Source organism: Ranitomeya variabilis, chromosome 2, assembly GCF_051348905.1.
Source record: "Ranitomeya variabilis isolate aRanVar5 chromosome 2, aRanVar5.hap1, whole genome shotgun sequence".
NCBI lineage: Eukaryota > Metazoa > Chordata > Amphibia > Anura > Dendrobatidae > Ranitomeya > Ranitomeya variabilis.
Genome location: NC_135233.1, coordinates 285,216,746 through 285,244,057, shown reverse-complemented (window position 1 = coordinate 285,244,057; position 27,312 = coordinate 285,216,746). Strand labels below are relative to the sequence as shown.

The following is a 27,312-nucleotide window of genomic DNA, read 5'->3' as shown; positions in this document are numbered from 1 at the left end:
CCCAATGTGACATTTAAATGGTGTTCAACTGGGGAACCCAATATGGGGTATATGAGATTGTACACTTTATGGTGTGTTTTCTGAATACTTTACTAGTGCCACCTCACGACAGCATACTGTATATAACCTATATTTAATCTTCATGTTCCAGGTCTGTATACGTGTACCATCAGATAAATCAGCAATAGAAGCAGTTCCTAACAATGGCTGTCACCCTGCCCCTTGTCTCACTGTAGATCCCAGCACCAAAACAGCAGAGCACCTGCCAAGCCCCTCTCTATATATACTCATCCAGTGAGGTCAGCTATCCAAGAATGGACATGGCGAGCACAGCCTCTCCAAGTTGTATTTTTAGCTCAGTCCTTATCCATTTGTCGAAAGTTTGTTTTAATCACTCCCAGTTACTGTCTCCCACTGGCTTGGGTAATTGTTGGGTCCTTCTTTGTGGAAGAGGCAGAAGGAGATGTAAAGTTGGCACTTGGGCATCAGGATGGGTCATCAGTCAGAACAATCGTATTAAGTCAGCGAACGGCTCACAAAGGTAAGAGACAATTACCTTCATGGCGGTCATCTTCAGGGTTTTACCACGTCTTTGCCTGAGGATCCTGTCAGTATTTTGTATCTGTGTATTTTTCAACAAAGTTTTAAAGAAAAGTAAGCGGCAATGATTTACTATAATTTACAGGTTGGTAGATCCGGACTGTATAGACTGGCACTGGCTATCAAAACCTGATATATTGATATATTTCTGAAATATTCTACAGATTTCTTTTTAAACGAGTGTAAAGATTAGTATTTAATTAAATAAACTGTATCCGCTTGAAGGAATGACGGATTATGTGAGATTAAAATGCAGTATGAGAGAATGAATTGTTACAGTGCAAGATTAACTAGATAATAAATATTATTATTCCACTGTTACATTGTAAATATGTGACTAATTAATGGGAAGTTCACTATTACCAATAAAGATCATTACAAGGGACATGGTACATTGTAAATACATTATATAATATGTATCATAATGAAGGTGAAACCCCGACATTTTCCTTTTGTGTTGTTAGTATAATTAGATTAGAGCTTTGATTTTTCATGATTTATTTAATTGTAACCAGTGTGAGAACAATTGTGTTATCGGCATCTACATGGTAAATCAGAATGACCTCACAGTAGACAACCATTAGGACTGACTTATTCCATAATGTGAGATGGCAACATGTCTGCCATGGAGGATTGTCCACATAGATAGACAGGAATCCGCAAACTTGTTTCCTTATTGTACGACCCATTTATGTACAAGACTTGCCTCAATAAGACGGTTCCTTCAATATAATGGACATCTTAGGAATATGAACAATACGTTATCTGGTGATTCCACCTACATATTAAATCACTAGTCCGGAGATTGGAGATCGGCAGGTGTAGACGCTGCCAGACAGTTTCTCCCTATCTCTGCTATCGGCAAGGTTCCGATCAATTGTGAAGTCAGTAGTTAAGTCTTAAAGGGAACCTGTCACATTATACATGCAGTCTTATCTGTGCACATGTCGGTATAGGGAAGAATCTGGGCAGGATGATACATAGGTTTGTTGTAAAAGATTCAGTACAACTTGTGTTAATATGTATTTGAGTCCAGTGGGCGGTGCTATTCATTGACTGACAGCTATCTCTGCAGCACATTCATACAGGGAGGACTGTCAATCACTGATAGCACTGCCCACTGGACTCCTATGCATACAAACTGGGATTTCAATGAATAAAATACAACTTTTACTGAAACTTTTCCAACAAAAATGTCTATCAATCTGACCAGCTCCTTGTGCTCTATAACTTCCTGCCTGCAGATCAAATATCATTTTCAGCATGAAATGATAGAATGGTTACTAGGAATATACTGTCCTACAACACTGTCTTTTCAAATAGGGTTGTAGTAAAGGTAGTAAAGTCCATCTGATTAGCCATTCAGCTGAGTGTGAGGCTATGTGCACACGTTGCGGATTTTGCGGCGGATCTGCAGCAGTTTTCCATGTGTTTTACAGTACCATGTAAACGTATGGAAAACAAAATCTGCAGTGCACATGCTGCGGAAAATACTGTGCGGAAACGCAGCGGTGCTTTTTCCGCAGCATGTCAATTCTTTGTGCGGATTCTGCTCCTCAATAGGAATCCGCAGGTGTAAAAGCACAGGTGGAATTCGCACATAAACCGCGGTTAATCCGCAGTGCGGTTTACCTGCAGATTTTACAAAAACAGTGCGGAAAAATCTGCACGCCAATCTGCAACGGGTGCACATAGCCTAAGGAATAAGACAATGGAGCATAGCAGTATTTAAGCCATGGTTTATATAGTAGTCATACTTGTCTTGTGCATGAAGTACTGTATATGCCAAAGACTGGAAAAGAAATATACCCCATTCTCTGAGATCCAGGTTGTCCCTTTAAAAAAAATACATGCAGCAACTGTGTAACATGTGAGATGTATGCAAAATAGTTATAAGCTGCGCTTCACAGTACCAGCAAAGTCTATAAGATTTCAGAAATCTTAGGGTGTGTCCACGTTCAGGATTGCATCAGGATTTGGTCAGGATTTTTCATCAGTATTTGTAAGCCAAAACCAGGAGTGGAACAATTAGAGGAAAAGTATAATAGAAACATATGCACCACTTCTGTATTTATCACCCACTCCTGGTTTTGGCTTACAAATACTGATGAAAAATCTTGACCAAATCCTGATGCAATCCTGAACGTGGACACATACCCTTAGGCCGGTTTCACACGTCAGTGGCTCCGGTACGTGAGGTGACAGTTTCCTCACGTACCGGAGACACTGACACACGTAGACCCATAAAAATCAATGCATCTGTTCAGATGTCATTGATTTTTTGCGGACCGTGTCTCCGTGTGCCAAACACGGAGACATGTCAGTGTTCGTGGGAGCGCACGTATTACACGGACCCATTAAAGTCAATGGGTCCGTGTAAAACACGGACCTCACATGGACGTTCTCCGTCTGGGGTCCGTGTGCGTGCAGGAGACAGCGCTACAGTAAGCGCTGTCCCCCCCACATGGTGCTGAAGCCGCGATTCATATGTTCCCTGCAGCAGCGTTTGCTGCAGAGAAAATATGAATAATAGTGTTTAAAATAAAGATCTATGTGTCCGCCGCCCCCCCACCCCCTGTGCGCCCCCCCGCTGTCCTGAAAATACTCACCCGCTCCCTCGTTGGCTGTCACTCCTTCCTCTCTGCCCCGCGCCTCCTACTGTATGCGGTCACGTGGGGCTGCTCATTTACAATCATGAATAGTCGGCTCCGCCCCTATGGGAGGTGGAGCCACATATTCATGACTGTAAATGATCGGCCCCACGTGACCGCATACACTAGAAGCCGCGGCCAGACCAGGAAGCAGCGAGGGAGGCGGGTAAGTATTTTCAGAACAGCGGGGGGGCGCACAGGGGGTGGGGGGGCGGCGGACAGATAGATCTTTATTTTAAACACTGTTATTCATATTTTCTCTGCAGCAAACGCTGCTGCAGGGAACATATGAATCGCGGCTTCAGCACGATGCAGGGTACCACACGCGTGGGTACCACACGCTCCGTGTGGTACCCACTCGCCATACGGGCGGCACACGTGTGCCGCACGTATGGCCTACGTGAGTTCCCAGGCACACGGACACGGATAACTCCGGTACCGATTTATTCCGGTACCGGAATTATCTGGACGTGTGGGACAGCCCTTATACACACAGCTTGTTTTTTTTTTCCTGACTATTTTGTCAAAGAGCTTGTTTTTTGCAAAATGCCGCATGTCATTTCTTCAGCGTTTTTCACCCACTGGAAGCAATGAGTAGTGGAAAAATGCTGCAAAAAGGCAGGTATCAGGTTTTGCTGCGTTTTTGTGCCAAAACCCAATGAAATTGAATCAGATTATTTTTTATGCACTAAACTTTATCAGTATGCGCAAGAGACAAAAGGACCCTGAAAAAAATGCAGCAAAAATAAAGTAAAAAATGCTTGTTGTAAGGAGCTTAAACACAGCTTAAACACCCCATTAAAAAAAAGCTGCAAAAACGCAACGTGTGAACATAACCTTAAAGACTCTCCGTGATGGGATCGCTGTGCTCTGCAGAACGCCATGCCTTTAGAACTTACCAGTGAAGACAGGCCACAAGGCCCGTCTCACACGTCCAGATATTTCCGGTACCGGGAGAAATGGTCCTGGAGTTAAACGTGTCCGCGTGTGCACGTAGGCCATCTGTGTGCTATCCGTGTGTCCTTGTTTATCGTCCGTGTGCTGTCCATGTATCTGTGTCCGTGTATTGAAACAATTTGCTTCAATTTTAACCCTATGACTTTAAAAAAAAGCACACGGACAGCACACACGGTACGTGAGGACACTGTCACCACACGTACCGGAGCCACTGACGTGTGAAACCGGCCTAATCCTGTACGGATGAGAACTTCCGATATGTATGGAAGTACACGGCCCTGATGTAACGCCAGCGGAGTCCCAGTGCATTTTGGCCATGACACATCTGGCACAATATTACTACAGGTTTCCAGTCCCCAGAAATTGTATTATATAGAATGGAAGCCCTCCCCCGCCAAAAAACATGAAATAAAGGGGGGGTCTCATGGCAACACAGAACTTGAATATAATGTCTGTATTAAGCCTAGAAGCATACTCTATGGCTTCATTGGGTTCAAATACAGGTCAAGTCAGGTGTCTATTTATAAACTACTTCTGGTCTAATCTGGTTCTAGTTGGCACTTTGGGCGCCTTTTTAAACGTTTTTTTATTGGTCAATATGCGGTTGCTGGGGGGCTGTGTAAATTATAAAAGCCCGGTTTTCTGGCTGGTTACCTCAGACTGAAGATTTTATGAAGAAAAGAAGATAACACCCACCCTCCCCTTTTTTATTTTATGTCCTGTCGTGATGTCTTTATTTGTGGGAAAATCGCTCATTTTATGGGCGGATTGGTTAATTGGTGCTTTGGATTTATGGACATTTATGAGTTATTATTTAAAGCATTTGTTGGATATGGATTAACCCTAAATAAACATCACGGCCATTTTTCCTCCATTATAACTGTGTTGCGTTTTTATTTTAAATATATGAATAGGTCTTGTGTTGCCATGCCACAATATGATATCGAGAGTATTATTCACATTCTGTTTTTTTGCACTATTTCTAGAGCTTTACCATCTAATATCGGTTTGCGCTTATAATGGTGATCTGCAGACGTCTGAAGATGAGTCTCATGGATATCACAAAGATGTTTTCCATTCTAAGGCCAAGAGAAGAAGATGATGAAGGTGCAGCTGAAGATGGCCGTGAACTTCATTTGGCGGTGACAATGGATAACCCCGAATACTTATCAAGTCTACTTTCAGAAGACAAATATAAGATGTTGGTGAACAGTCACAGCGGTTGGGGAGTTCCAGTGACTCCTCTTCGTCTGGCTGCTTCTAAGGGTTCTCTAGAATGTCTGAAGATCCTCCTGGCTAATGGGGCAGAAGTGGACATCTTAGATGTAAAGGCCCAAACTCCTCTGTTCTCTGCTGTCAGCGCTGGCCATTTTGATTGTGTCAGAGAATTACTCAAGGCTGGAGCTTGTCCTTCAGGAAGCATCTATAACAACTGCACTCCAGTACTTAACGCTGCCAGAGAAGGCAATGCCAGCATCTTAAGAGAACTACTAGATTATGGCGCAGAACCTAATGTCAAATGCAAGTTACCTGACTGGAGCACAAACATTGCGACCACTACAGGACCATTATACCTCTCGGCTGTCTATGGGCACCTGGAGTGTTTTAGGACCCTGCTTCTTTACGGGGCTGACCCAGATTACAACTGCACAGATGAGACACTTCTGAAAAGGATAAAGCATCCTAAAACCGTTTTGGACGTGTGCCTCAAGCATGGATGTAGGACATCATTTGTGACCTTACTTGTTGATTTCGGAGCCGATGTCTATTTGCCCGACATCCACATTTCTAAGACATTCCCAAATCACGAGGCAATGGAACTTCTGGCAAGAGAAAGAGGTAATAGCAGACGTTGCGGTAAAGTATCCCTTAGCTTTCACATACACATATACAAAGGAACATAGACAATGATGTACAGTATGTGCCTATCAGACATCATAAAAGTGAGATTGGGCCGCTATAAGACATATTTAAAGGGAAGGGTTTATGTCTGGAGAAAAAAACTTTATTTTAGTTCTCAAAAATGTGTTCTAGTAATCACAGGGGTCCCACTTGCCAGATCTTACTTTTCTTATGTCATTTGTTTGATTGACATGTAATAAAAGTGTACCACCGGGAAAAAAGTGCCTCCGTCAGGAGACCACATAGCAGCTCTCAGCATATATTCACAATTTAGGAATTTCTATATAGACACAATTTGCATTTACCGTATATACTCGAGTATAAGCCGACCCGAGTATAAGCCAATACCCCTAATTTTGCCACAAAAAACTGGGAAAACGTAATAACTCGAGTATAAACCTAGGGTGGAAAATGCAGCAGCTACCGGTAAATGTCAAAAATAAAAATAGACACCAATAAAAGTAAAATTAATTGAGATCTCAGTAGGTTGTGTTTTTGAATATCCATATTGAACAGGAGCCCCATATAATGCTCCATACATACAGTTCATGATGGGCCCCATAATATGCTCCATATTAAAATATGCCCCATATAATGCTGCACAAAGGTTAATAATGGCCCCATAAGATGCTCCATAGAGATATTTGCCCCATATAATGCTGCACAAATGTTGATTATGGCCCCATAAGATGCTCCATAGAGATATTTGCCCCATATAATGCTCCACAAACGTTGATTATGACCCCATAAGATGCTCCATAAAGAAATTTGCCCTCATATACCGTAATGCTGCAGAAATGCTGGTTATGGCCCCATAAGATTCTCCATAAAGATATTTGCCCCATATAATGCCGCACAAACATTCATTATGGCCCCATAAGGTGCTCCATAAAGATATTTGCCCCCATATAATGCTGCACAAATGTTGATTATGGCCCCATAAGATGCTCCATAGAGATATTTGCCCCCATATAATGCTGCACAAATGTTGATTATGGCCCCATAAGATGCTCCATAGAGATATTTGCCCAATATAATGCTGCACAAACCTTGATTATGGCCCCATAAGATGCTCCATAAAGATATTTGACCCCATATAGTGCTGCACAAATGTTGATTATGGCCCCATAAGATGCTCCATAAAGATATTTGCCCCCATATAATGCTGCACAAATGTTGATTATGGCCCCATAAGATGCTCCATAGAGATATTTGACCAATATAATGCTGCACAAACGTTGATTATGGCCCCATAAGATGCTCCATAGAGATATTTGCCCAATATAATGCTGCACAAACGTTGATTATGGCCCCATAAGATGCTCCATAAAGATATTTGCCCCCATATAGTGCTGCACAAATGTTGATTATGGCCCCATAAGATGCTCCATAAAGATATTTGCCCCCATATAATGCTGCACAAATGTTGATTATGGCCCCATAAGATGCTCCATAGAGATATTTGCCCAATATAATGCTGCACAAACGTTGATTATGGCCCCATAAGATGCTCCATAAAGATATTTGCCCCATATGCTGTTGCTGCGATAAAAAATGACATACTCACCTCTCGTCACTCAGGCCCCCGGCACTTGCAATATTCACCTGTCCTCCTTCCGGCGCCGCTGTGTCTTCCGCGTCCTCTGCACTAATGTTCAGGCAGACGGCGCGCACTAACCTCGTCATCGCACCCTCTGACCTGAGCGTCACTGCAGAGGACACGGAAGACGGAGCCCGGCGGTGGAAAGAGGACAGGTGAATATCGCACAATGCTCCCCCTCCCCATTATACTCACCTGCTGCCGGCGCAGTCCCTGGCAGCTTCCCTGATGGTCTTCTCCAGGTGCTGACAGCTTCTTCTTGTGTTGAGCGGTCACATGGTACCGCTCATTACAGTAATGAATATGCGGCTCCACCCCTATGGGAGTGGAGTCGGGTTCATATTCATTACTGTAATGAGCGGTACCATGTGACCGCTCAACGCTGGAAGAAGCTGTCAGCACCCGTAGACCTGTCTGGAGATGCAGGGACCTCGCCAGGAGCAGGTGAGTATGTCACAGCCGCCGCTCCCCCTCCCCCACGACCCTCCCTGGGACAATGTCTGGCGTATAAGCCGAGAGGGGCACTTTCAGCCTAACAAAATGGGCTGAAAATCTCGGCTTATACTGGAGTATATATGGTAGATTTGACTTATTTGGTAATTACAAGACTTTACTAATTCTTAGTTACTCTTCGATATTCTCAGTACAATTCTGACACTTGCTTTTGGAAACACATAATAAGCTCGTAGTCAGACACACTTCTAACAGATTAGCTAATGCCGTATAATACAGTAGTAGAGCGAGTTATTAAAGTACAAGCCCTAGTGTAAAGATTTCATTCCCAAATTTCAAATTAGCAGAAAAGCTTTTACGCAAACATTAATCCATCAGGGAATGTTGTGGGATTTCAGCTTTCAAAGCAGCTCTAGAAAGACAAAAAAAGTGAAAACTGAAAGAGACAGTCTCCTTGCTCTCTCTTCGGGCTCAGACGGCTCTGCAGGCTCAGACGGCACATGACCGATGCAGTCATTTCTGCGACTAGTTACTCGGCGATTCTTTCCTATCAGTGACCAACATGTAGAACTAATCACAAATGAAATAAGTCCTCATTAGTGATGAGCGAGTACACTCGTCAGTCGGGTTTCTCCGAGCATGCTCGGGTGATCTCTGAGTATTTTGTTGTGCTCGGAGATTTAGTTTATGTCGACGCAGCTGCATTATTTGCGGCTGCTAGACAGCTTGAATACATGTGGGGGTTCCTTAACAAACAGGCAATCCCTGCATGTGTTCAATCTGTCTAGCAGCCGCAAATAATGCAGCTGCGTCGACATAAACTAAATTTAGGAACACGCTGAAATACTCGGAGAACACCCGAGCATGCTCGGAGAAACTCGAGTAACAAGTATACTCGCTCATCACTAGTCCTCATCTTTTGTCTGATTCCAGAGCTGCATTCAGAGGTTTGATATCTTTGGAGCTGAAATTTCACAACATATAAGATATGGAACATTATACCAGCCAGGATAGGGACATTATTACAGGAAGGGGCTCAGCATGGGGGACATTATTACATTATGAATGGGGGCAGCACGTCAGTCTTTAAAGGATTTAGAAAGCTATAAGGGCTAATACATCTGTCCAACAACATGCAGGTGGGAGCCAAAGTCCAAATTTTACACCAAGGTCCATCAAACTTTAGTTACGCCACAGTGCAAAACCATTTTACAGTTTGCACATAGAAATAATCTACATAAAAAAATGTATTTTGTAAATACATCAAATTAGTTATGCTGTTTCCAATAACTTGTAGAGCTGTGCTGTGAAATATTCTGCATGATATAAGCTTGGGCTATGTTCATGTGTCCATTTGGGATATGTTTGTAATGGATCTGGTTGAATATAAAAATAGAAATAGAAAAGTAGATACCAAACCTTGGTTTCCGCTTGATATCCGATTTTGTTCCTTTCAGTTTCCATTTTTTTCTTCTTTGATAGGATCTATTTGTTCTACAGGTTGTTTTGTTAAGGTTCAAAGAATTGTGATGAATAAATAAATACACGACAATTGAATAAGACAAAAATGAATTTACTTAATAAAAGATAATAAATATAAACAGTCAATCAAAACAACACATAATCAATAATCATAAGTCATACATTACATTGGAAATGGTAGGAGTCAAAATCAGCCTTCTCTCTGTGTCCTTGCTCATCCAAATCTGTCCGTCTGTCTCTCCCCCTGTGTCAGGCAATACCTCCATTTATATGTTAAAGGCTTTTGATCTATATCCTGTTATCTGAGGCTTTGTCAAGGTATGTGTGTTGTGAAATTGGATTTTGGGCTCCCCCGGTGGCCACTGGTGGAATTGAACTGGTGTGCATCATCCTCTCTGTTCACCTGTTTCCATCAGGATGTGGGAGTCGCTATTTAGCCTTGCTCCTCTGTCACTTCCATGCCGGTCAACATTGTAATCAGAAGCCTTTCTGTGCATGTTCCTGCTGCTAGACAACTCCCAGCTAAGTTGGACTTAGTCCTTGTTTGTTTTTGCATTTTGTTCCAGTTCACAGCTGTAGTTTCGTTTCTGTGTCTGGAAAGCTCTTGTGATCTGAAATTGCCACTCTGATGTTATGAGTTAATACTAGAGTCTTAAAGTAATTTCAGGATGGTATTTTGATAGGGTTTTCAGCTGACCATGAAAGTGCCCTTTCTGTCTTCCTGCTATCTAGTAAGCGGACCTCAATTTTGCTAAACCTATTTTCATACTACGTTTGTCATTTCATCTAAATCACCGCCAATATTTGTGGGGGCCTCTGTCTGCCTTTCGGGGAAATTTCTCTAGAGGTGAGCCAGGACTATATTTTCCTCTGCCAGGATTAGTTAGTCCTCCGGCCGGCGCTGGGCGTCTAGGGATAAAACGCAGGCTACGCTACCCGGCTACTGTTAGTTGTGCGGCAGGTTTAGTTCATGGTCAGTTTAGTTTCCATCCTTCCAAGAGCTAGTTCGTATGTTTGCTGGGCTATGTTCTCTTGCCATTGAGAACCATAACAGTTTGACCGGCCTAAAAGGGTTAAATTAATTGACAGAGAAAGGAGAGAAAAGAGAAGTCTGCTGAAGATTTTTTTTTTTTTTCTCAGTTCTGAGTGTGCTTGTAATTGAATCTCTTGCAAGTCTGCCTATATTGCAGCCTTTCTCTCTCTCTCTCCTTCTAATCCTGGAATGGCTCTGTGTTCACCTGTTTAAAATGGATATTCAGAGTTTAGCTGCAGGTTTGAATAATCTCACCACGAAAGTTCAAAACTTACAAGATTTTGTTGTTCATGTTCCTATATCTGAACCTAGAATTCCTTTGCCTGAATTTTTCTCGGGGAATAGATCTTGCTTTCAAAATTTCAAAAATAATTGCAAGTTGTTTTTGTCCCTGAAATCTCGCTCTGCTGGAGATCCTGCTCAGCAGGTCAGGATTGTGATTTCTTTGCTCCGGGGCGACCCTCAGGATTGGGCTTTTGCATTGGCTCCAGGGGATCCTGCGTTGCTCAATGTGGATGCGTTTTTTCTGGCCTTGGGGTTGCTTTATGAGGAACCTCAGTTAGAACTTCAGGCGGAAAAGGCCTTGATGTCCCTATCTCAGGGGCAAGACGAAGCTGAAATATACTGCCAGAAATTCCGTAAATGGGCTGTGCTTACTCAGTGGAATGAGTGCGCCCTGGCGGCGAATTTCAGAGAGGGTCTCTCTGATGCCATTAAGGATGTTATGGTGGGGTTCCCTGTGCCTGCGGGTCTGAATGAGTCCATGACAATGGCTATCCAGATCGATAGGCGTCTGCGGGAGCGCAAACCTGTGCACCATTTGGCGGTGTCTACTGAGAAGACGCCAGAGAATATGCAATGTGATAGAATTCTGTCCAGAAGTGAACGGCAGAATTTTAGACGAAAAAATGGGTTGTGCTTCTATTGCGGTGATTCAACTCATGTTATATCAGCATGCTCTAAGTGTACTAAGAAGCTTGATAAGTCTGTTTCAATTGGCACTTTACAGTCTAAGTTTATTCTATCTGTGACCCTGATTTGTTCTTTATCATCTATTACCGCGGATGCCTATGTCGACTCTGGCGCCGCTTTGAGTCTTATGGATTGGTCCTTGGCCAAACGCTGTGGGTATGATTTGGAGCCTCTTGAAACTCCTATACCCCTGAAGGGGATTGACTCCACCCCATTGGCTAGCAATAAACCACAATACTGGACACAAGTAACTATGCGGATTAATCCGGATCACCAGGAGATTATTCGCTTTCTTGTGCTGTATAACCTACATGATGTGTTGGTGCTTGGATTGCCATGGCTGCAATCTCATAACCCAGTCCTTGACTGGAAAGCTATGTCTGTGTTAAGCTGGGGATGTAAGGGGACGCATGGGGACGTACCTGTGGTTTCCATTTCATCATCTATTCCCTCTGAGATTCCTGAATTCTTGACTGAATATCGTGACGTTTTTGAAGAACCTAAGCTTGGTTCATTACCTCCGCACCGGGAGTGCGATTGTGCCATAGATTTGATTCCGGGTAGTAATTACCCTAAGGGTCGTTTATTTAATCTGTCTGTGCCTGAACATGCTGCTATGCGAGAATATATAAAGGAGTCCTTGGAAAAGGGACATATTCGTCCTTCGTCATCTCCCTTAGGAGCCGGTTTTTTCTTTGTGGCTAAGAAAGATGGCTCTTTGAGGCCGTGCATTGATTATCGGCTTTTGAATAAAATCACGGTAAAATATCAATATCCGTTGCCACTGCTGACTGATTTGTTTGCTCGCATAAAGGGGGCCAAGTGGTTCTCTAAGATAGATCTTCGTGGGGCGTATAATTTGGTGCGAATTAAGCAGGGGGATGAGTGGAAAACCGCATTTAATACGCCCGAGGGCCACTTTGAGTATTTGGTGATGCCTTTTGGTCTTTCAAATGCCCCTTCAGTCTTTCAGTCCTTTATGCATGACATTTTCCGTGATTATTTGGATAAATTTATGATTGTGTATCTGGATGATATTTTGATTTTTTCGGATGACTGGGACTCTCATGTCCAGCAGGTCAGGAGGGTTTTTCAGGTTTTGCGGTCTAATTCCTTGTGTGTGAAGGGTTCTAAGTGCGTTTTTGGGGTTCAAAAGATTTCCTTTTTGGGATATATTTTTTCCCCCTCTTCCATCGAGATGGATCCTGTCAAGGTTCAGGCTATTTGTGATTGGACGCAACCCTCTTCTCTTAAGAGTCTTCAGAAATTTTTGGGCTTTGCTAACTTTTATCGTCGATTTATTGCTGGTTTTTCTGATGTTGTTAAACCATTGACTGATTTGACTAAGAAGGGTGCTGATGTTGCTGATTGGTCCCCTGCTGCTGTGGAGGCCTTTCGGGAGCTTAAGCGCCGCTTTTCTTCCGCCCCTGTGTTGCGTCAGCCTGATGTTGCTCTTCCTTTTCAGGTTGAGGTCGACGCTTCTGAAATCGGAGCTGGGGCGGTTTTGTCGCAGAGAAGTTCCGATTGCTCCGTGATGAGACCTTGTGCTTTTTTCTCGCGTAAATTTTCGCCCGCCGAGCGGAATTATGATGTTGGGAATCGGGAGCTTTTAGCCATGAAGTGGGCTTTTGAGGAGTGGCGTCATTGGCTTGAGGGGGCTAGACATCAGGTGGTGGTATTGACTGACCACAAAAATCTAATTTATCTTGAGTCCGCCAGACGCCTGAATCCTAGACAGGCGCGCTGGTCGTTGTTTTTCTCTCGGTTTAATTTTGTGGTGTCCTACCTGCCGGGTTCTAAGAATGTTAAGGCGGATGCCCTTTCTAGGAGTTTTGAGCCTGACTCCCCTGGTAATTCTGAACCTACAGGTATCCTTAAGGATGGAGTGATATTGTCTGCCGTTTCTCCAGACCTGCGGCGGGCCTTGCAGGAGTTTCAGGCGGATAGACCTGATCGTTGCCCACCTGGTAGACTGTTTGTTCCTGATGATTGGACCAGTAAAGTCATTTCTGAGGTTCATTCTTCTGCGTTGGCAGGTCATCCTGGAATCTTTGGTACCAGGGATTTGGTGGCAAGGTCCTTCTGGTGGCCTTCCCTGTCTCGAGATGTGCGAGGCTTCGTGCAGTCTTGTGACGTTTGTGCTCGGGCCAAGCCTTGTTGTTCTCGGGCTAGTGGATTGTTGTTGCCCTTGCCTATCCCGAAGAGGCCCTGGACGCACATCTCGATGGATTTTATTTCGGATCTTCCTGTTTCTCAGAAGATGTCTGTCATCTGGGTGGTGTGTGATCGTTTCTCTAAGATGGTCCATTTGGTTCCCCTGTCTAAGTTGCCTTCTTCTTCCGAGTTGGTTCCTCTGTTTTTTCAAAATGTGGTCCGTTTGCATGGTATTCCGGAGAATATCGTTTCTGACAGAGGTACCCAATTCGTGTCTAGATTTTGGCGAGCATTCTGTGCTAGGATGGGCATAGATTTGTCTTTCTCGTCTGCTTTCCATCCTCAGACTAATGGCCAGACCGAGCGGACGAATCAGACCTTGGAGACATATTTGAGGTGTTTTGTGTCTGCAGATCAGGATGATTGGGTTGCTTTTTTGCCTTTAGCGGAGTTTGCCCTCAATAATCGGGCCAGTTCTGCCACCTTGGTGTCTCCCTTTTTCTGTAATTCGGGGTTTCATCCTCGATTTTCTTCTGGTCAGGTGGAATCTTCGGATTGTCCTGGAGTGGATGCTGTGGTGGAGAGGTTGCATCAGATTTGGGGGCAGGTAGTGGACAATTTGAAGTTGTCCCAGGAGAAGACTCAGCTTTTTGCCAACCGCCGGCGTCGGGTTGGTCCTCGGCTTTGTGTTGGGGACTTGGTGTGGTTGTCTTCTCGTTTTGTCCCTATGAGGGTTTCTTCTCCCAAGTTTAAGCCTCGGTTCATCGGCCCGTACAAGATATTGGAGATTCTTAACCCTGTGTCCTTCCGTTTGGACCTCCCTGCATCTTTTTCTATTCATAATGTTTTTCATCGGTCATTATTGCGCAGGTATGAGGTACCGGTTGTGCCTTCCGTTGAGCCTCCTGCTCCGGTGTTGGTTGAGGGCGAGTTGGAGTACGTTGTGGAAAAAATCTTGGACTCCCGTGTTTCCAGACGGAAACTCCAGTATCTGGTCAAATGGAAGGGATACGGTCAGGAGGATAATTCTTGGGTGACTGCCTCTGATGTTCATGCCTCCGATTTGGTCCGTGCCTTTCATAGGGCTCATCCTGATCGCCCTGGTGGTTCTGGTGAGGGTTCGGTGCCCCCTCCTTGAGGGGGGGGTACTGTTGTGAAATTGGATTTTGGGCTCCCCCGGTGGCCACTGGTGGAATTGAACTGGTGTGCATCATCCTCTCTGTTCACCTGTTTCCATCAGGATGTGGGAGTCGCTATTTAGCCTTGCTCCTCTGTCACTTCCATGCCGGTCAACATTGTAATCAGAAGCCTTTCTGTGCATGTTCCTGCTGCTAGACAACTCCCAGCTAAGTTGGACTTAGTCCTTGTTTGTTTTTGCATTTTGTTCCAGTTCACAGCTATAGTTTCGTTTCTGTGTCTGGAAAGCTCTTGTGATCTGAAATTGCCACTCTGATGTTATGAGTTAATACTAGAGTCTTAAAGTAATTTCAGGATGGTATTTTGATAGGGTTTTCAGCTGACCATGAAAGTGCCCTTTCTGTCTTCCTGCTATCTAGTAAGCGGACCTCAATTTTGCTAAACCTATTTTCATACTACGTTTGTCATTTCATCTAAATCACCGCCAATATTTGTGGGGGCCTCTGTCTGCCTTTCGGGGAAATTTCTCTAGAGGTGAGCCAGGACTATATTTTCCTCTGCCAGGATTAGTTAGTCATCCGGCCGGCGCTGGGCGTCTAGGGATAAAACGCAGGCTACGCTACCCGGCTACTGTTAGTTGTGCGGCAGGTTTAGTTCATGGTCAGTTTAGTTTCCATCCTTCCAAGAGCTAGTTCGTATGTTTGCTGGGCTATGTTCTCTTGCCATTGAGAACCATAACATATGTGTACTGAAGCCTTCAGGCCAAATAGATAAAAGTAAAGTGTACTCTAAATGTAAATTACTGGGTCATTTACATTCACTTTGCTTAGGCTACTTTCACACTAGCGTCGTGCACTGCAAGTCGCAATGCGACGTTGCGGCGCACCGACGCTAGCTGTGGAAGCGCCGCACAACGGGGGCAGCGAATGCTGTTTTTCAACGCATCCGCTGCCCCATTGTGAGGTGCGGGGAGGCGGGGGCGGAGTTCCGGCCACGCATGCGCTGTCGGAAATGCTGCAGACGACGCACCAAAAAACATTACATGTAACGGTTTTTGGTGGCGACGGTCCGACGCAACACGACGCAACCGTCGCACGACGGTTGCGACGTGTGGCAATGCGTCGCACTGCGTCGCTAATGCAAGTCTATGGAGAAAAAACGCATCCTGCAAGCACTTTTGCAGGATGCGTTTTTTCTGCAAAACGACCCATAGCGACGTGCAGTGCACGACGCTAGTGTGAAAGAAGCCTTAGACTGACCATTTAGACAATTAACATGTGGCTGGACAAGTTTTCAATTAGCTTTCTGTGGACTCCATTGAAAATACATATATATATATATATATATATATATATATATATATATATATATATATATATATATATATATATACACAATGCCTACAAGTAGTATTCAACCCCCTGCAGGTTTAATAAGATGCAAATAAGTTAGAGCCTTCAAACTTCAAACAAGAGCAGGATTTATTAACAGATGCATAAATCTTACAAACCAAAAAGTTTTGTTGCTCAGTTAAATTTTTATAAATTTTAAACATAAAAATTTGTGGGTCAATAATTATTCAACCCCTAGGTTTAATATTTTGTGGAATAACCTTTGTTTGCAATTACAGCTAATAATCGTCTTTTATAAGACCTGATCAGGCCGGCACAGGTCTCTGGAGTTATCTTGGCCCACTCCTCCATGCAGATCTTCTCCAAGTTATCTAGGTTCTTTGGGTGTCTCATGTGGACTTTAATCTTGAGCTCCTTCCACAAGTTTTCAATTGGGTTAAGGTCAGGAGACTGACTAGGCCACTGCAACACCTTGATTTTTTGCCTCTTGAACCAGGCCTTGGTTTTCTTGGCTGTGTGCTTTGGGTCGTTGTCTTGTTGGAAGATGAAATGACGACCCATCTTAAGATCCTTGATGGAGGAGCGGAGGTTCTTGGCCAAAATCTACAGGTAGGCCGTGCTATCCATCTTCCCATGGATGCGGACCAGATGGCCAGGCCCCTTGGCTGAGAAACAGCCCCACAGCATGATGCTGCCACCACCATGCTTGACTGTAGGGATGGTATTCTTGGGGTCGTATGCAGTGCCATCCAGTCTCCAAACGTCACGTGTGTGGTTGGCACCAAAGATCTCGATCTTGGTCTCATCAGACCAGAGAACCTTGAACCAGTCAGTCTCAGAGTCCTCCAAGTGATCATGAGCAAACTGTAGACGAGCCTTGACATGACGCTTTGAAAGTAAAGGTACCTTACGGGCTCGTCTGGAATGGAGACCATTGCGGTGGAGTACGTTACTTATGGTATTGACTGAAACCAATGTCCCCACTGCCATGAGATCTTCCCGGAGCTCCTTCCTTGTTGTCCTTGGGTTAGCCTTGACTCTTCAGACAAGCCTGGCCTCGGCACGGGAGGAAACTTTCAAAGGCTGTCCAGGCCGTGGAAGGCTAACAGTAGTTCCATAAGCCTTCCACTTCCGGATGATGCTCCCAACAGTGGAGACAGGTAGGCCCAACTCCTTGGAAAGGGTTTTGTACCCCTTGCCAGCCTTGTGACCCTCCACAATCTTGTCTCTGATGGCCTTGGAATGCTCCTTTGTCTTTCCCATGTTGACCATGTATGAGTGCTGTTCACAAGTTTGGGGAGGGTCTTAAATAGTCCGAAAAGGCTGGAAAAAGAGATAATTAATCCAAACATGTGAAGCTCATTGTTCTTTGTGCCTGAACTACTTCTTAATACTTTAGGGGAACCAAACAGAATTCTGGTGGGTTGAGGGGTTGAATAATAAATGACCCTCTGAAAAGACTTTTCACAATTTAAAAAAAAAAAATAAACAAAGAAATAACATTCTTTTTTGCTGCAGTGCATTTCACACTTCCAGGCTGATCTACAGTCCAAATGTCCTAATGCCAAGTTAATTCCAAATGTGTAAACCTGCTAAATCTGCAGGGGGTTGAATACTACTTGTAGGCACTGTATATATATATATATATATATATATATATATATATATATATATATATACTAATAACAAAACCAATCAATATCTCTGTCATTCGTATTAATTAAGTGGAGTGTTGAAATCATATTAAAATATATATAATACAGCACACAGATGTCTCTGAACACCTCTCGTCTCTGGGCATGCACGGAGCTTAAAATCAGATCCATTAAGTGATATGGCAACAGAATTTCAATTTCAATCGAAAACTAAATCTCTAGATTACCTTGGCATCAAACTAACAAAACCAAATCTAAAAGTAGGGGAAGTAAATCTATCCTATGTCCACAAAGAATTAAAGAAACAAATTCCAAGGTTTTCACAGTTAGAAACATGTTGGTTTGGAAAAATCATTTTATAGAAGACGAACGTACTACCCAAGATCAAATATATTCTTAGGACTATTCCTATACTCATTCCAACTGTCTGGATTAACGAACTACAAAAACATCTATCTGACTACATATGGAACTTCAAACCCCCAGAATCCCAACTAAAATATTAAAGATAATTTGTCACCAGGTTTTTGTTATGTAATCTGACAGCAGCATGAGCTAGGGACAGAGACCCTGATTCCAGTGATGTATCACTAAGTTTACTGGGTGTAGCAGTTGTGATAGAATCACAGTTTTCTCTAGTGGAGCTCTAAATGCTGAGCTCTGTATAACCCCGCCCACCCCTCTGATTGGCAGCTTTCTATGTTTACTGTATATTGTCAGCAAGTTGCCAATCAGGAGGCAAGAAACACCTAGTCTTGTAGTGATAATCCCCTGCTGATAAAACACTGATTGCATTGAAATAAAAACACACAGCATAGTAAGTGACACATTGCTGGAATCGGGGTCTCTGCCCCTACATTACGCTGCACTCAGATTATATAGCTAAAACCTGCTGATAGTAGTCCAATGCCCTCACTATTTTTAATTAAAGGCAATCTAAGTCAGACAGGCCACTATCAAACTAATATTTTTACCCAACCAAAAAATGCTTTACAAATAATAACAAAATTGGTTGGATATAGCTTTCATAAAACAGGTCTGCATAGGGTATTTTGAGGGTGCTGAATTAAAAAATCCCATTATTTTTGCTGAATTTTTTCTAGTTTTTGAAATACTTCATCTTTGAAAATAATGCATTCACACAATGCAACTTGTCTGTGGTAACAAATGCAGCAGCTTTGGGTCTTTTGCCTGGTTAACAGTGTCTTAGGTAATAAAATATCCCATATAATTATTTTGTATTTCAATTTGTAGTCTTACAATACTACAAAAGACACTTTTTAAAACTAACACAATATACTCTAAATTTATTTCACAGAATCAGCAATCCAAACATAGTCTTAGGGTACCGTCACACAGTACCATTTTGATCGCTACGACGGTACGATTCGTGACGTTCTAGCGATATCGTTACGATATCGCAGTGTCTGACACGCAGCAGCGATCAGGGATCCTGCTGAGAATCGTACGTCGTAGCAGATCGTATGGAACTTTCTTTCGTCGCTTGATCACCCGCTGACATCGCTGGATCGTTGTGTGTGACAGCGATCCAGCGATGTGTTCGCTTGTAACCAGGGTAAACATCGGGTAACTAAGCGCAGGGCCGCGCTTAGTAACCCGATGTTTACCCTGGTTACCAGCGTAAACGTAAAAAAAACAAACAGTACATACTCACATTCCGGTGTCTGTCCCCCGGCGTCTCAGCTTCTCTGCAGTGTGAGCGCCGGCCGGAAAGCGAGCACAGCGGTGACGTCTGACGTCACCGCTCTGCTTTCCGGCTATGGCGCTTACACAGTGGAGAGAAGCAGAACGCCGGGGGACAGACACCGGAATGTAAGTATGTACTGTTTGTTTTTTTTACGTTTACGCTGGTAACCAGGGTAAACATCGGGTTACTAAGCGCGGCCCTGCGCTTAGTTACCCGATGTTTACCCTGGTTGCCGGGGACTTCGGCATCGCTCCAGCGCCGTGATTGCAACGTGTGACCGCAGTCTACGACGCTGGAGCGATATTCATACGATCGCTGCGACGTCACGGATCGTGCCGTCGTAGCGATTAAAATGGTACTGTGTGACGGTACCCTTAGTGACGTCACCGCTCTGCGGACTATCAGGGTCACTTGCACTCTTCGTGACCCGGAAGTGACTTTTACAATGCAAATCTCTGGAGCATCTGAACAAGACTCCATAGGCTTTCACTGTAGAAGAGACTTCCGGCCCATGCATAATTACCTGCCTGTGAAATCTGCCAGTGATCTCTGCCGGGTCAGAGCAGTCACAGATTGCCTCTGCCGGCACTTCTGCTGCTTCCAATGACGTTGATAGAGCAGCTGCTTCTCTTACGGGCTGTTCTGTTGATGGGAATGACTGCCAATGTCATGCTGATTGACAGCTGGCTCTTTGCTAACTGCGGGATACCAACTGTCAGTCAGCATGACTCCAGCAGTCACGCCCCATCGACAGAGAAGCCCATAAGATCGGATCTGTTGATATGATGCAGCAGAATCACTGGCAAGAGCCGTCAGTGACCGCTCTGGTGCTAGGCAGGACAGACAGGTAAACCAGGGTAGGTCCTAAGGTAAACAGGGTCCACGATAGCACAAAAAACTGATACAAGGAAATAGAGCCCAACACAAAATTGTACAATAATAAGATTTTATTGATAAATACATTACATAAAACAATGCAAGGAAAAAAAGTCATGATAAGGATAAAAAAACAAAAAAGACAATCTGACATCGTGGGAAAACCAAATATTTGTTATGATATATAAACAATAAAAACATCTTTGAACTAAAAACTGATCATTAGATGAAAAGCATAATGGAAAATCATTATAGTGCTTTGGAACAAAGCACTATACTGTTATTCCATCGTGGATAACTTCTTCTTATTATAGTGCTTTGGAACAAAGCACTATACTGTTATTCCACCGTGGTAAACTTCTTCTTATTCTTATTATTCAGTCCGCACGTAATGCGGCCCGAACCGCTAAACTCACAGACTCCAGTGAGGTGTCATTTCGAAGCCAGCGTTCCTGAGAGGTGTGCTAAGTATTTTTCGTGTCGATCGGATTTGTAGTTTTTGCGCAATTTGTGTTTGAAAAAAGTCTTTCAATGCGTTTCAATGGAGAAATTTTCCTATACGTTTATAATGGGCTGGTTTCTGAGGCAATTTCTAAAAATAACTGCCACCTGGCTGATTAGCTCATTGATATGCGCAGTCAGACACAGTTACTATGCCAACGCCTATGAAATCTACATCAGCTCACCAGATCACAAGTTTTGTCAGATAATATCAGCTCTTAAAGTGACAGTACAGCACAATTCCAAACCACTATCCGTAGTCTTATGATTATTAGACTGTGGCCCGATTCTAACTCATCGGGTATTCTAGAATATGTATGTCCACGAAGTATATTGCACAGCCACGCAGTATACAGTGCAGAGCCGTGCAGTACACAGCGCAGAGCCGCACAGTATAAAGCGCAGAGCCGCGCAGTATACCGCGCAGAGCCGTGCAGTACACAGCGCAGAGCCGCGCAGTACACAGCGCAGAGCCGCGCAGTACACAGCGCAGAGCCGCGCAGTACACAGCGCAGAGCCGCGCAGTATAAAGCGCAGAGCCGCGCAGTACACAGCGCAGAGCCGCACAGTATAAAGAGCAGAGCCGCGCAGTACACAGTGCAGAGCCGCACAGTACACAGCGCAGAGCCGCGCAGTACACAGCGCAGAGCCGCGCAGTACACAGCGCAGAGCGACGCAGTGCAAAGCGCAGAGCCGTGCAGTACACAGCGCAGAGCCGCGCAGTACACAGCGCAGAGCCACGCAGTACACAGCGCAGAGCCGTGCAGTACACAGCGCAGAGCCGCGCAGTACACAGCGCAGAGCCGCGCAGTACACAGCGCAGAGCCGCGCAGTACACAGCGCAGAGCGGCGCAGTGCAAAGCGCAGAGCCGCGCAGTACACAGCGCAGAGCCGCGCAGTACACAGCGCAGAGCCACGCAGTACATAGCGCAGAGCCGCGCAGTATAAAGCGCAGAGCCGCGCAGTACACAGCGCAGAGCCGCACAGTATAAAGAGCAGAGCCGCGCAGTACACAGTGCAGAGCCGCACAGTACACAGCGCAGAGCCGCGCAGTACACAGCGCAGAGCCGCGCAGTACACAGCGCAGAGCCGCGCAGTGCAAAGCGCAGAGCCGCGCAGTACACAGCGCAGAGCCGCACAGTACACAGCGCAGAGCCACGCAGTACACAGCGCAGAGCCGTGCAGTACACAGCGCAGAGCCGCGCAGTACACAGCGCAGAGCCGCGCAGTACACAGCGCAGAGCCGTGCAGTACACAGCGCAGAGCCGCGCAGTATACCGCGCAGAGCCGCGCAGTACACAGCGCAGAGCCGCGCAGTACACAGCGCAGAGCCGGGCAGTACACAGCGCAGAGCCGCGCAGTACAGAGCGCAGAGCCGCACAGTATAAAGAGCAGAGCCGCGCAGTATACCGCGCAGAGACGCGCAGTACACAGTGCAGAGCCGCGCAGTACACAGCGCAGAGCCGTGCAGTACACAGCGCAGAGCCGCGCAGTACACAGCGCAGAGCGGCGCAGTGCAAAGCGCAGAGCCGCGCAGTATACAGCGCAGAGCCGCGCAGTACACAGCGCAGAGCGGCGCAGTGCAAAGCGCAGAGCCGCGCAGTACACAGCGCAGAGCCGCGCAGTACACAGCGCAGAGCTGCACAGTACACAGCGCAGAGCCGCGCAGTACACAGCGCAGAGCCGCACAGTATAAAGAGCAGAGCCGCGCAGTATACCGCGCAGAGCCGCGCAGTACACAGTGCAGAGCCGCGCAGTACACAGCGCAGAGCCGCGCAGTACACAGCGCAGAGCGGCACAGGGCAAAGCGCAGAGCCACGCAGTACACAGCGCAGAGCCGCGCAGTACACAGCGCAGAGCCGCGCAGTACACAGCGCAGAGCCGCGCAGTACACAGCGCAGAGCCGCGCAGTACACAGCGCAGAGCCGTGCAGTACACAGCGCAGAGCCGCGCAGTAAACCGCGCAGAGCCGCGCAGTACACAGCGCAGAGCCGCGCAGTACACAGCGCAGAGCCGGGCAGTACACAGCGCAGAGCCGCGCAGTACAGAGCGCAGAGCCGCACAGTATAAAGAGCAGAGCCGCGCAGTATACCGCACAGAGCCGCGCAGTACACAGTGCAGAGCCGTGCAGTACACAGCACAGAGCCGCGCAGTATACAGCGCAGACACGCGCAGTACACAGCACGGACACGCGCATTACACAGCGCAGAGCCGCGCAGTACACAGCGCAGAGCCGCGTAGTATACAGCGAAGAGCCAAGCAGTATATAGCGCAGAGCCGCACAGTACAAAGCGCAGAGCCGCGCAGTATACAGCGCAGAGCCGCGCAGTATACAGCGCAGAACGCGCAGTATACAGCGCAGAGCCGCGTAGTATACAGCGCAGAGCCGCGTAGTATACAGCGCAGAGCCACGCAGTATACAGCGCAGAGCCACGCAGTATACAGCGCAGAGCCATGTAGTTATACTGCCCAGTCATGTAGTAAATTGTCCAGTCACATAGTATACTGCATATCCCTGTTAAAAAAAAAAAAAGAATTAAAATAAAAAAGTTACATACTCACCTCCTGGAGCGGCCGGTATCTGATGGTTGTTGCACCTCCTAGAGCGGCCGGTACACGATGCTTGTTGCACCTGGAGTGGCCGGTACCCGATGCTTGTTGCGCGCTCCGGTCCCAAGAGTGCATTGCGGTCTCACGAGATGATGACGACGTAGCGGTGTTGTGAGACAGAAAGACGGAAGTGCCCTTAGACAATTATATAGTAGATTACCCCGCTCACCAATTCGGAACCCGAGGGGCCCGGCCCACCAAATCGGACCCCGAGGGGCCCGGCCCACCAAATCGGACCCAGAGTGACCCCGCCCACCAAATCGGACCCAGAGTGACCCCGCCCACCAAATCGGACCCAGAGTGGCTCCGCCCACCAAATCGGACCCAGAGTGACCCCTTCCACCAAATCAGACCCAGAGTGACCCCTTCCACCAAATCAGACCCAGAGTGACCCCGTCCACCAAATCGGACCCAGAGTGACCCCGTCCACCAAATCGGACCCAGAGTGACCCCACCCACCAAATCGGACCCTGAGGTGCCCAGCCCACCAAATCAGACCCTGAGGTGCCCAGCCCACCAAATCGGACCGAGTGACCCCACCCACCAAATTGGTCCCTAAGGTGCCCCGCCCACCAAATCGGACCCAGAGTGGCTCCGCCCACCGAATCGGACCCAGAGTGGCCGCGCCCACAGAATCGGACCAAAAGTGACCCCGCCCACCGAATCGGACCTAGATTTACCCCGCCCACAAAATCAGACCCAGATTGACCCAACCCACCAAATCGGACCGCCTGAGGGGCACCCAAGTGTGAAAGTCTTGCAGGGGCAGCCCGGGCACCATTCCAAAGCACTATCTGTAGTTCCTTCAGGAAATACCCATCTAGTTATTTTTGGTAAGCCATTCTGTCTACTATACGTTTTTTTTTTAAGTGCACATCATGTTTTTTTTTAGCCATCCAGAAAACAGATAGCAAATGGAACAGATGCAAACTAAAGACATTTCAGGAGAAAAAAAAATAATTGAAAAAAAATGGATCCTGTAATCAAAAGTTCATTTTTTTTTTGCTCCTCAAATGAATCATAAAAATGGAATAACAAACGGACATGTGAACATCACCTTAGGTCAGTAAGTATAGCTGTTCCTGTGGTCTCGAGGATTCAGATGTCGGTGATTGTTCTGGTTTGCAAAAAAAAAAAACAGTTCAAGTGTGATCAGTGTTCGGTCAGTGTGTCAATTTTTAGCATTAGTGTTTGTGATTTTCTCATGAGAAATAAACATAAATACATAAATTGCATAGCCTTTCTTCCCAGTGCAGTGGTAATCACACACAACCCACGGATCACTGATCTTGCTCAGACCCATAAACTTGTATTCGACTTTGATCCATGACTTGGACGAAAAATGGACACATCTCCTCTTTTTTTTTTTGTAATAGACCACTCGGTCCGCAATATAACCCGGACGTGTGAACAGCTTCATATACTATAATGGCTATGTGATTTATCAGTGAAAAACACGTATGTGAAAAACAGACGTCTGAGTGAGGCCTAACAGTAGGGTCCAGCGGTGCCGGCAGGCGTATGTAGGATTAGAAACATGTCTTAAGGTACCTTCACACGAAGCGATGCTGCAGCGATAGCGACAACGATGCCGATCGCTGCAGCGTCGCTGTTTGATCGCTGGAGAGCTGTCACACAGACCGCTCTCCAGCGACCAATGATGCCGAGGTCCCCGGGTAACCAGGGTAAACATCGGGTTGCTAAGCGCAGGGCCGCGCTTAGTAACCCGATGTTTACCCTGGTTACCAGCGTAAAAGTAAAAAAAAACAAACAGTACATACTCACCTGCGCGTCCCCCAGCGTCTGCTTCCTGACACTGACTGAGCTCCGGCCCTAACAGCACAGCGGTGACGTCACCGCTGTGCTTTCACTTTCACTTTAGGGCCGGCGCTCAGTAAGTGTCAGGAAGCAGACGCTGGGGGACGCGCAGGTGAGTATGTACTGTTTGTTTTTTTTACTTTTACGCTGGTAACCAGGGTAAACATCGGGTTACTAAGCGCGGCCCTGCGCTTGGTAACCCGATGTTTACCCTGGTTACCAGTGTAAAACATCGCTGGTATCGTTGCTTTTGCTTTCAAACACAACGATACACAGCGATCGGACGACCAAATAAAGTTCTGGACTTTATTCAGCGACCAGCGACATCACAGCAGGATCCTGATCGCTGCTGCGTGTCAAACGAAACGATATCGCTAGCCAGGACGCTGCAACGTCACGGATCGCTAGCGATGTCGTTTCGTGTGAAGGTACCTTTAGTTCTTCCAGATTTGTCTACGGGCTGTATCTGATATCGCAGGTAACCTCATTTACTCACACAGAGCTTAGTAGCAGTATCAGTCCCAGCCCAAATCCTACACTTCACTAATCTCATGCAATCACCCTAATAACCAAATCGCTACCTCCATACAGCAGTGTACTATGAAGTTTGGCTTTATCCTCAGTTCTCTTACGGAATATTTCTCCTGAAGACATGAAATTTTGCACTTTTTAATGATAACTAATGATAACTATTGTAAAATATTAATTCCTGTTATTACTTTACAGTACATCCAAAGTCTCTGATGTCCCAGTGCCGTCTGACCATACTGAAGTTGTTGCGACAAGTGGAAAAGATGCAACATCTCCACCAGTTAGAGATCCCTCAGACAATGATCCGATATCTCCTGCATGAGTCATAATCAGAAAATAAAACGCCGAGAACCGGATGAAGATCGTACAGGAGCAATTATTGACACTAAACATAACATGGCCTGTATCGGGATTAAACCACTCAATGGTCTCTTTGAAACCGTGTATTTGAAATGGGGCTACCCATGATTTTATTAGTAGTAGGAGGGTCTGAGCATCCAAAGATGAATATGAGGGTATGCGAAATAGCTGTTTTTTTTGTGTGTATATCATTGACATAATACGTGGGGAGATTTTCTTTTACAGCTTGTATCAGTGGCATGCCTGACATGGAGATAGGGACATGAGTGCCAAGATATTGTTATAGCAGCTACCTGCAGCCATCACTGGAGGATCTCGCTGTAAACAAATGTTCAATGTCCCTCACATCCTAAAGTCAAGATAGAATCAATGTTCCACTGGATCAGTCGACCGGCCCGCTGCACAGTTGTAGAGTTATTTATGCACAAGCAGGTACGGACTGGGGCTGAAATTCAGCCCTGGCATTTAAAATCACACAGGCCCATGTTGTCCCCATCCCCATGAACCAGATGGGATATATTACTAATATTACCCTGGATGGAGGAAAGGAAGATTTTATACAAGACCAACATTTCTAATGATATCTGTGGCCTGCTGGGGTAAGTGACAGAGTCAGCAACTTTGTACTCAGTCACAACTCTTAACAGTATGGGTGTCTTGAGAACACTGATTCTGTTAACAATGCAGCAGACAAGGCAGCCCATGACCAGACAGGCCCTTCTGGCATTTGCCAGAAATGCCAAATGGCCAGTCCGGCCCTGTGCACAAGGACCTCATGTGCAGAGCTCTGGATAAAGCATGTTCTCAATAAACTTTTTAATACCTTTAATATGAAAAAAACCCTTACATGGCTACCAATCTGTTGAAAGTTAGGAACAGGACAAACATGTTCTAGGCATTGAATGGGGTTTTAGTTCACTGATCCCAACTGAGTACTTTTATCATACACTATATAGACAA

The 27,312-nt window shown here is 45.7% G+C and overlaps 1 protein-coding gene across 1 annotated transcript; it reads left to right on the top strand.

Annotated features, from left to right (window-relative positions):
• Window positions 1-26,775, top strand: LOC143805572 (ankyrin repeat and SOCS box protein 12-like). The gene is made up of 3 exons (XM_077285069.1): window positions 1-541; window positions 5,195-6,047; window positions 26,188-26,775. Exons 2-3 carry the CDS (start codon window positions 5,228-5,230, stop codon window positions 26,319-26,321), a joined length of 954 nt encoding a protein of 317 aa, XP_077141184.1. The 5' UTR covers window positions 1-541; window positions 5,195-5,227; the 3' UTR covers window positions 26,322-26,775.
• Window positions 26,776-27,312: the final 537 nt, after the last annotated feature.

Bases quoted from the DNA above. Each gene is read 5' to 3' on its own strand.
- LOC143805572 (XM_077285069.1), top strand. From the start codon at position 5,228: ATGGTGATCTGCAGACGTCTGAAGATGAGTCTCATGGATATCACAAAG. The intron at 6,048-26,187 runs GTAATAGCAGAC...ATTACTTTACAG, and splicing joins ACTTCTGGCAAGAGAAAGAG to TACATCCAAAGTCTCTGATG.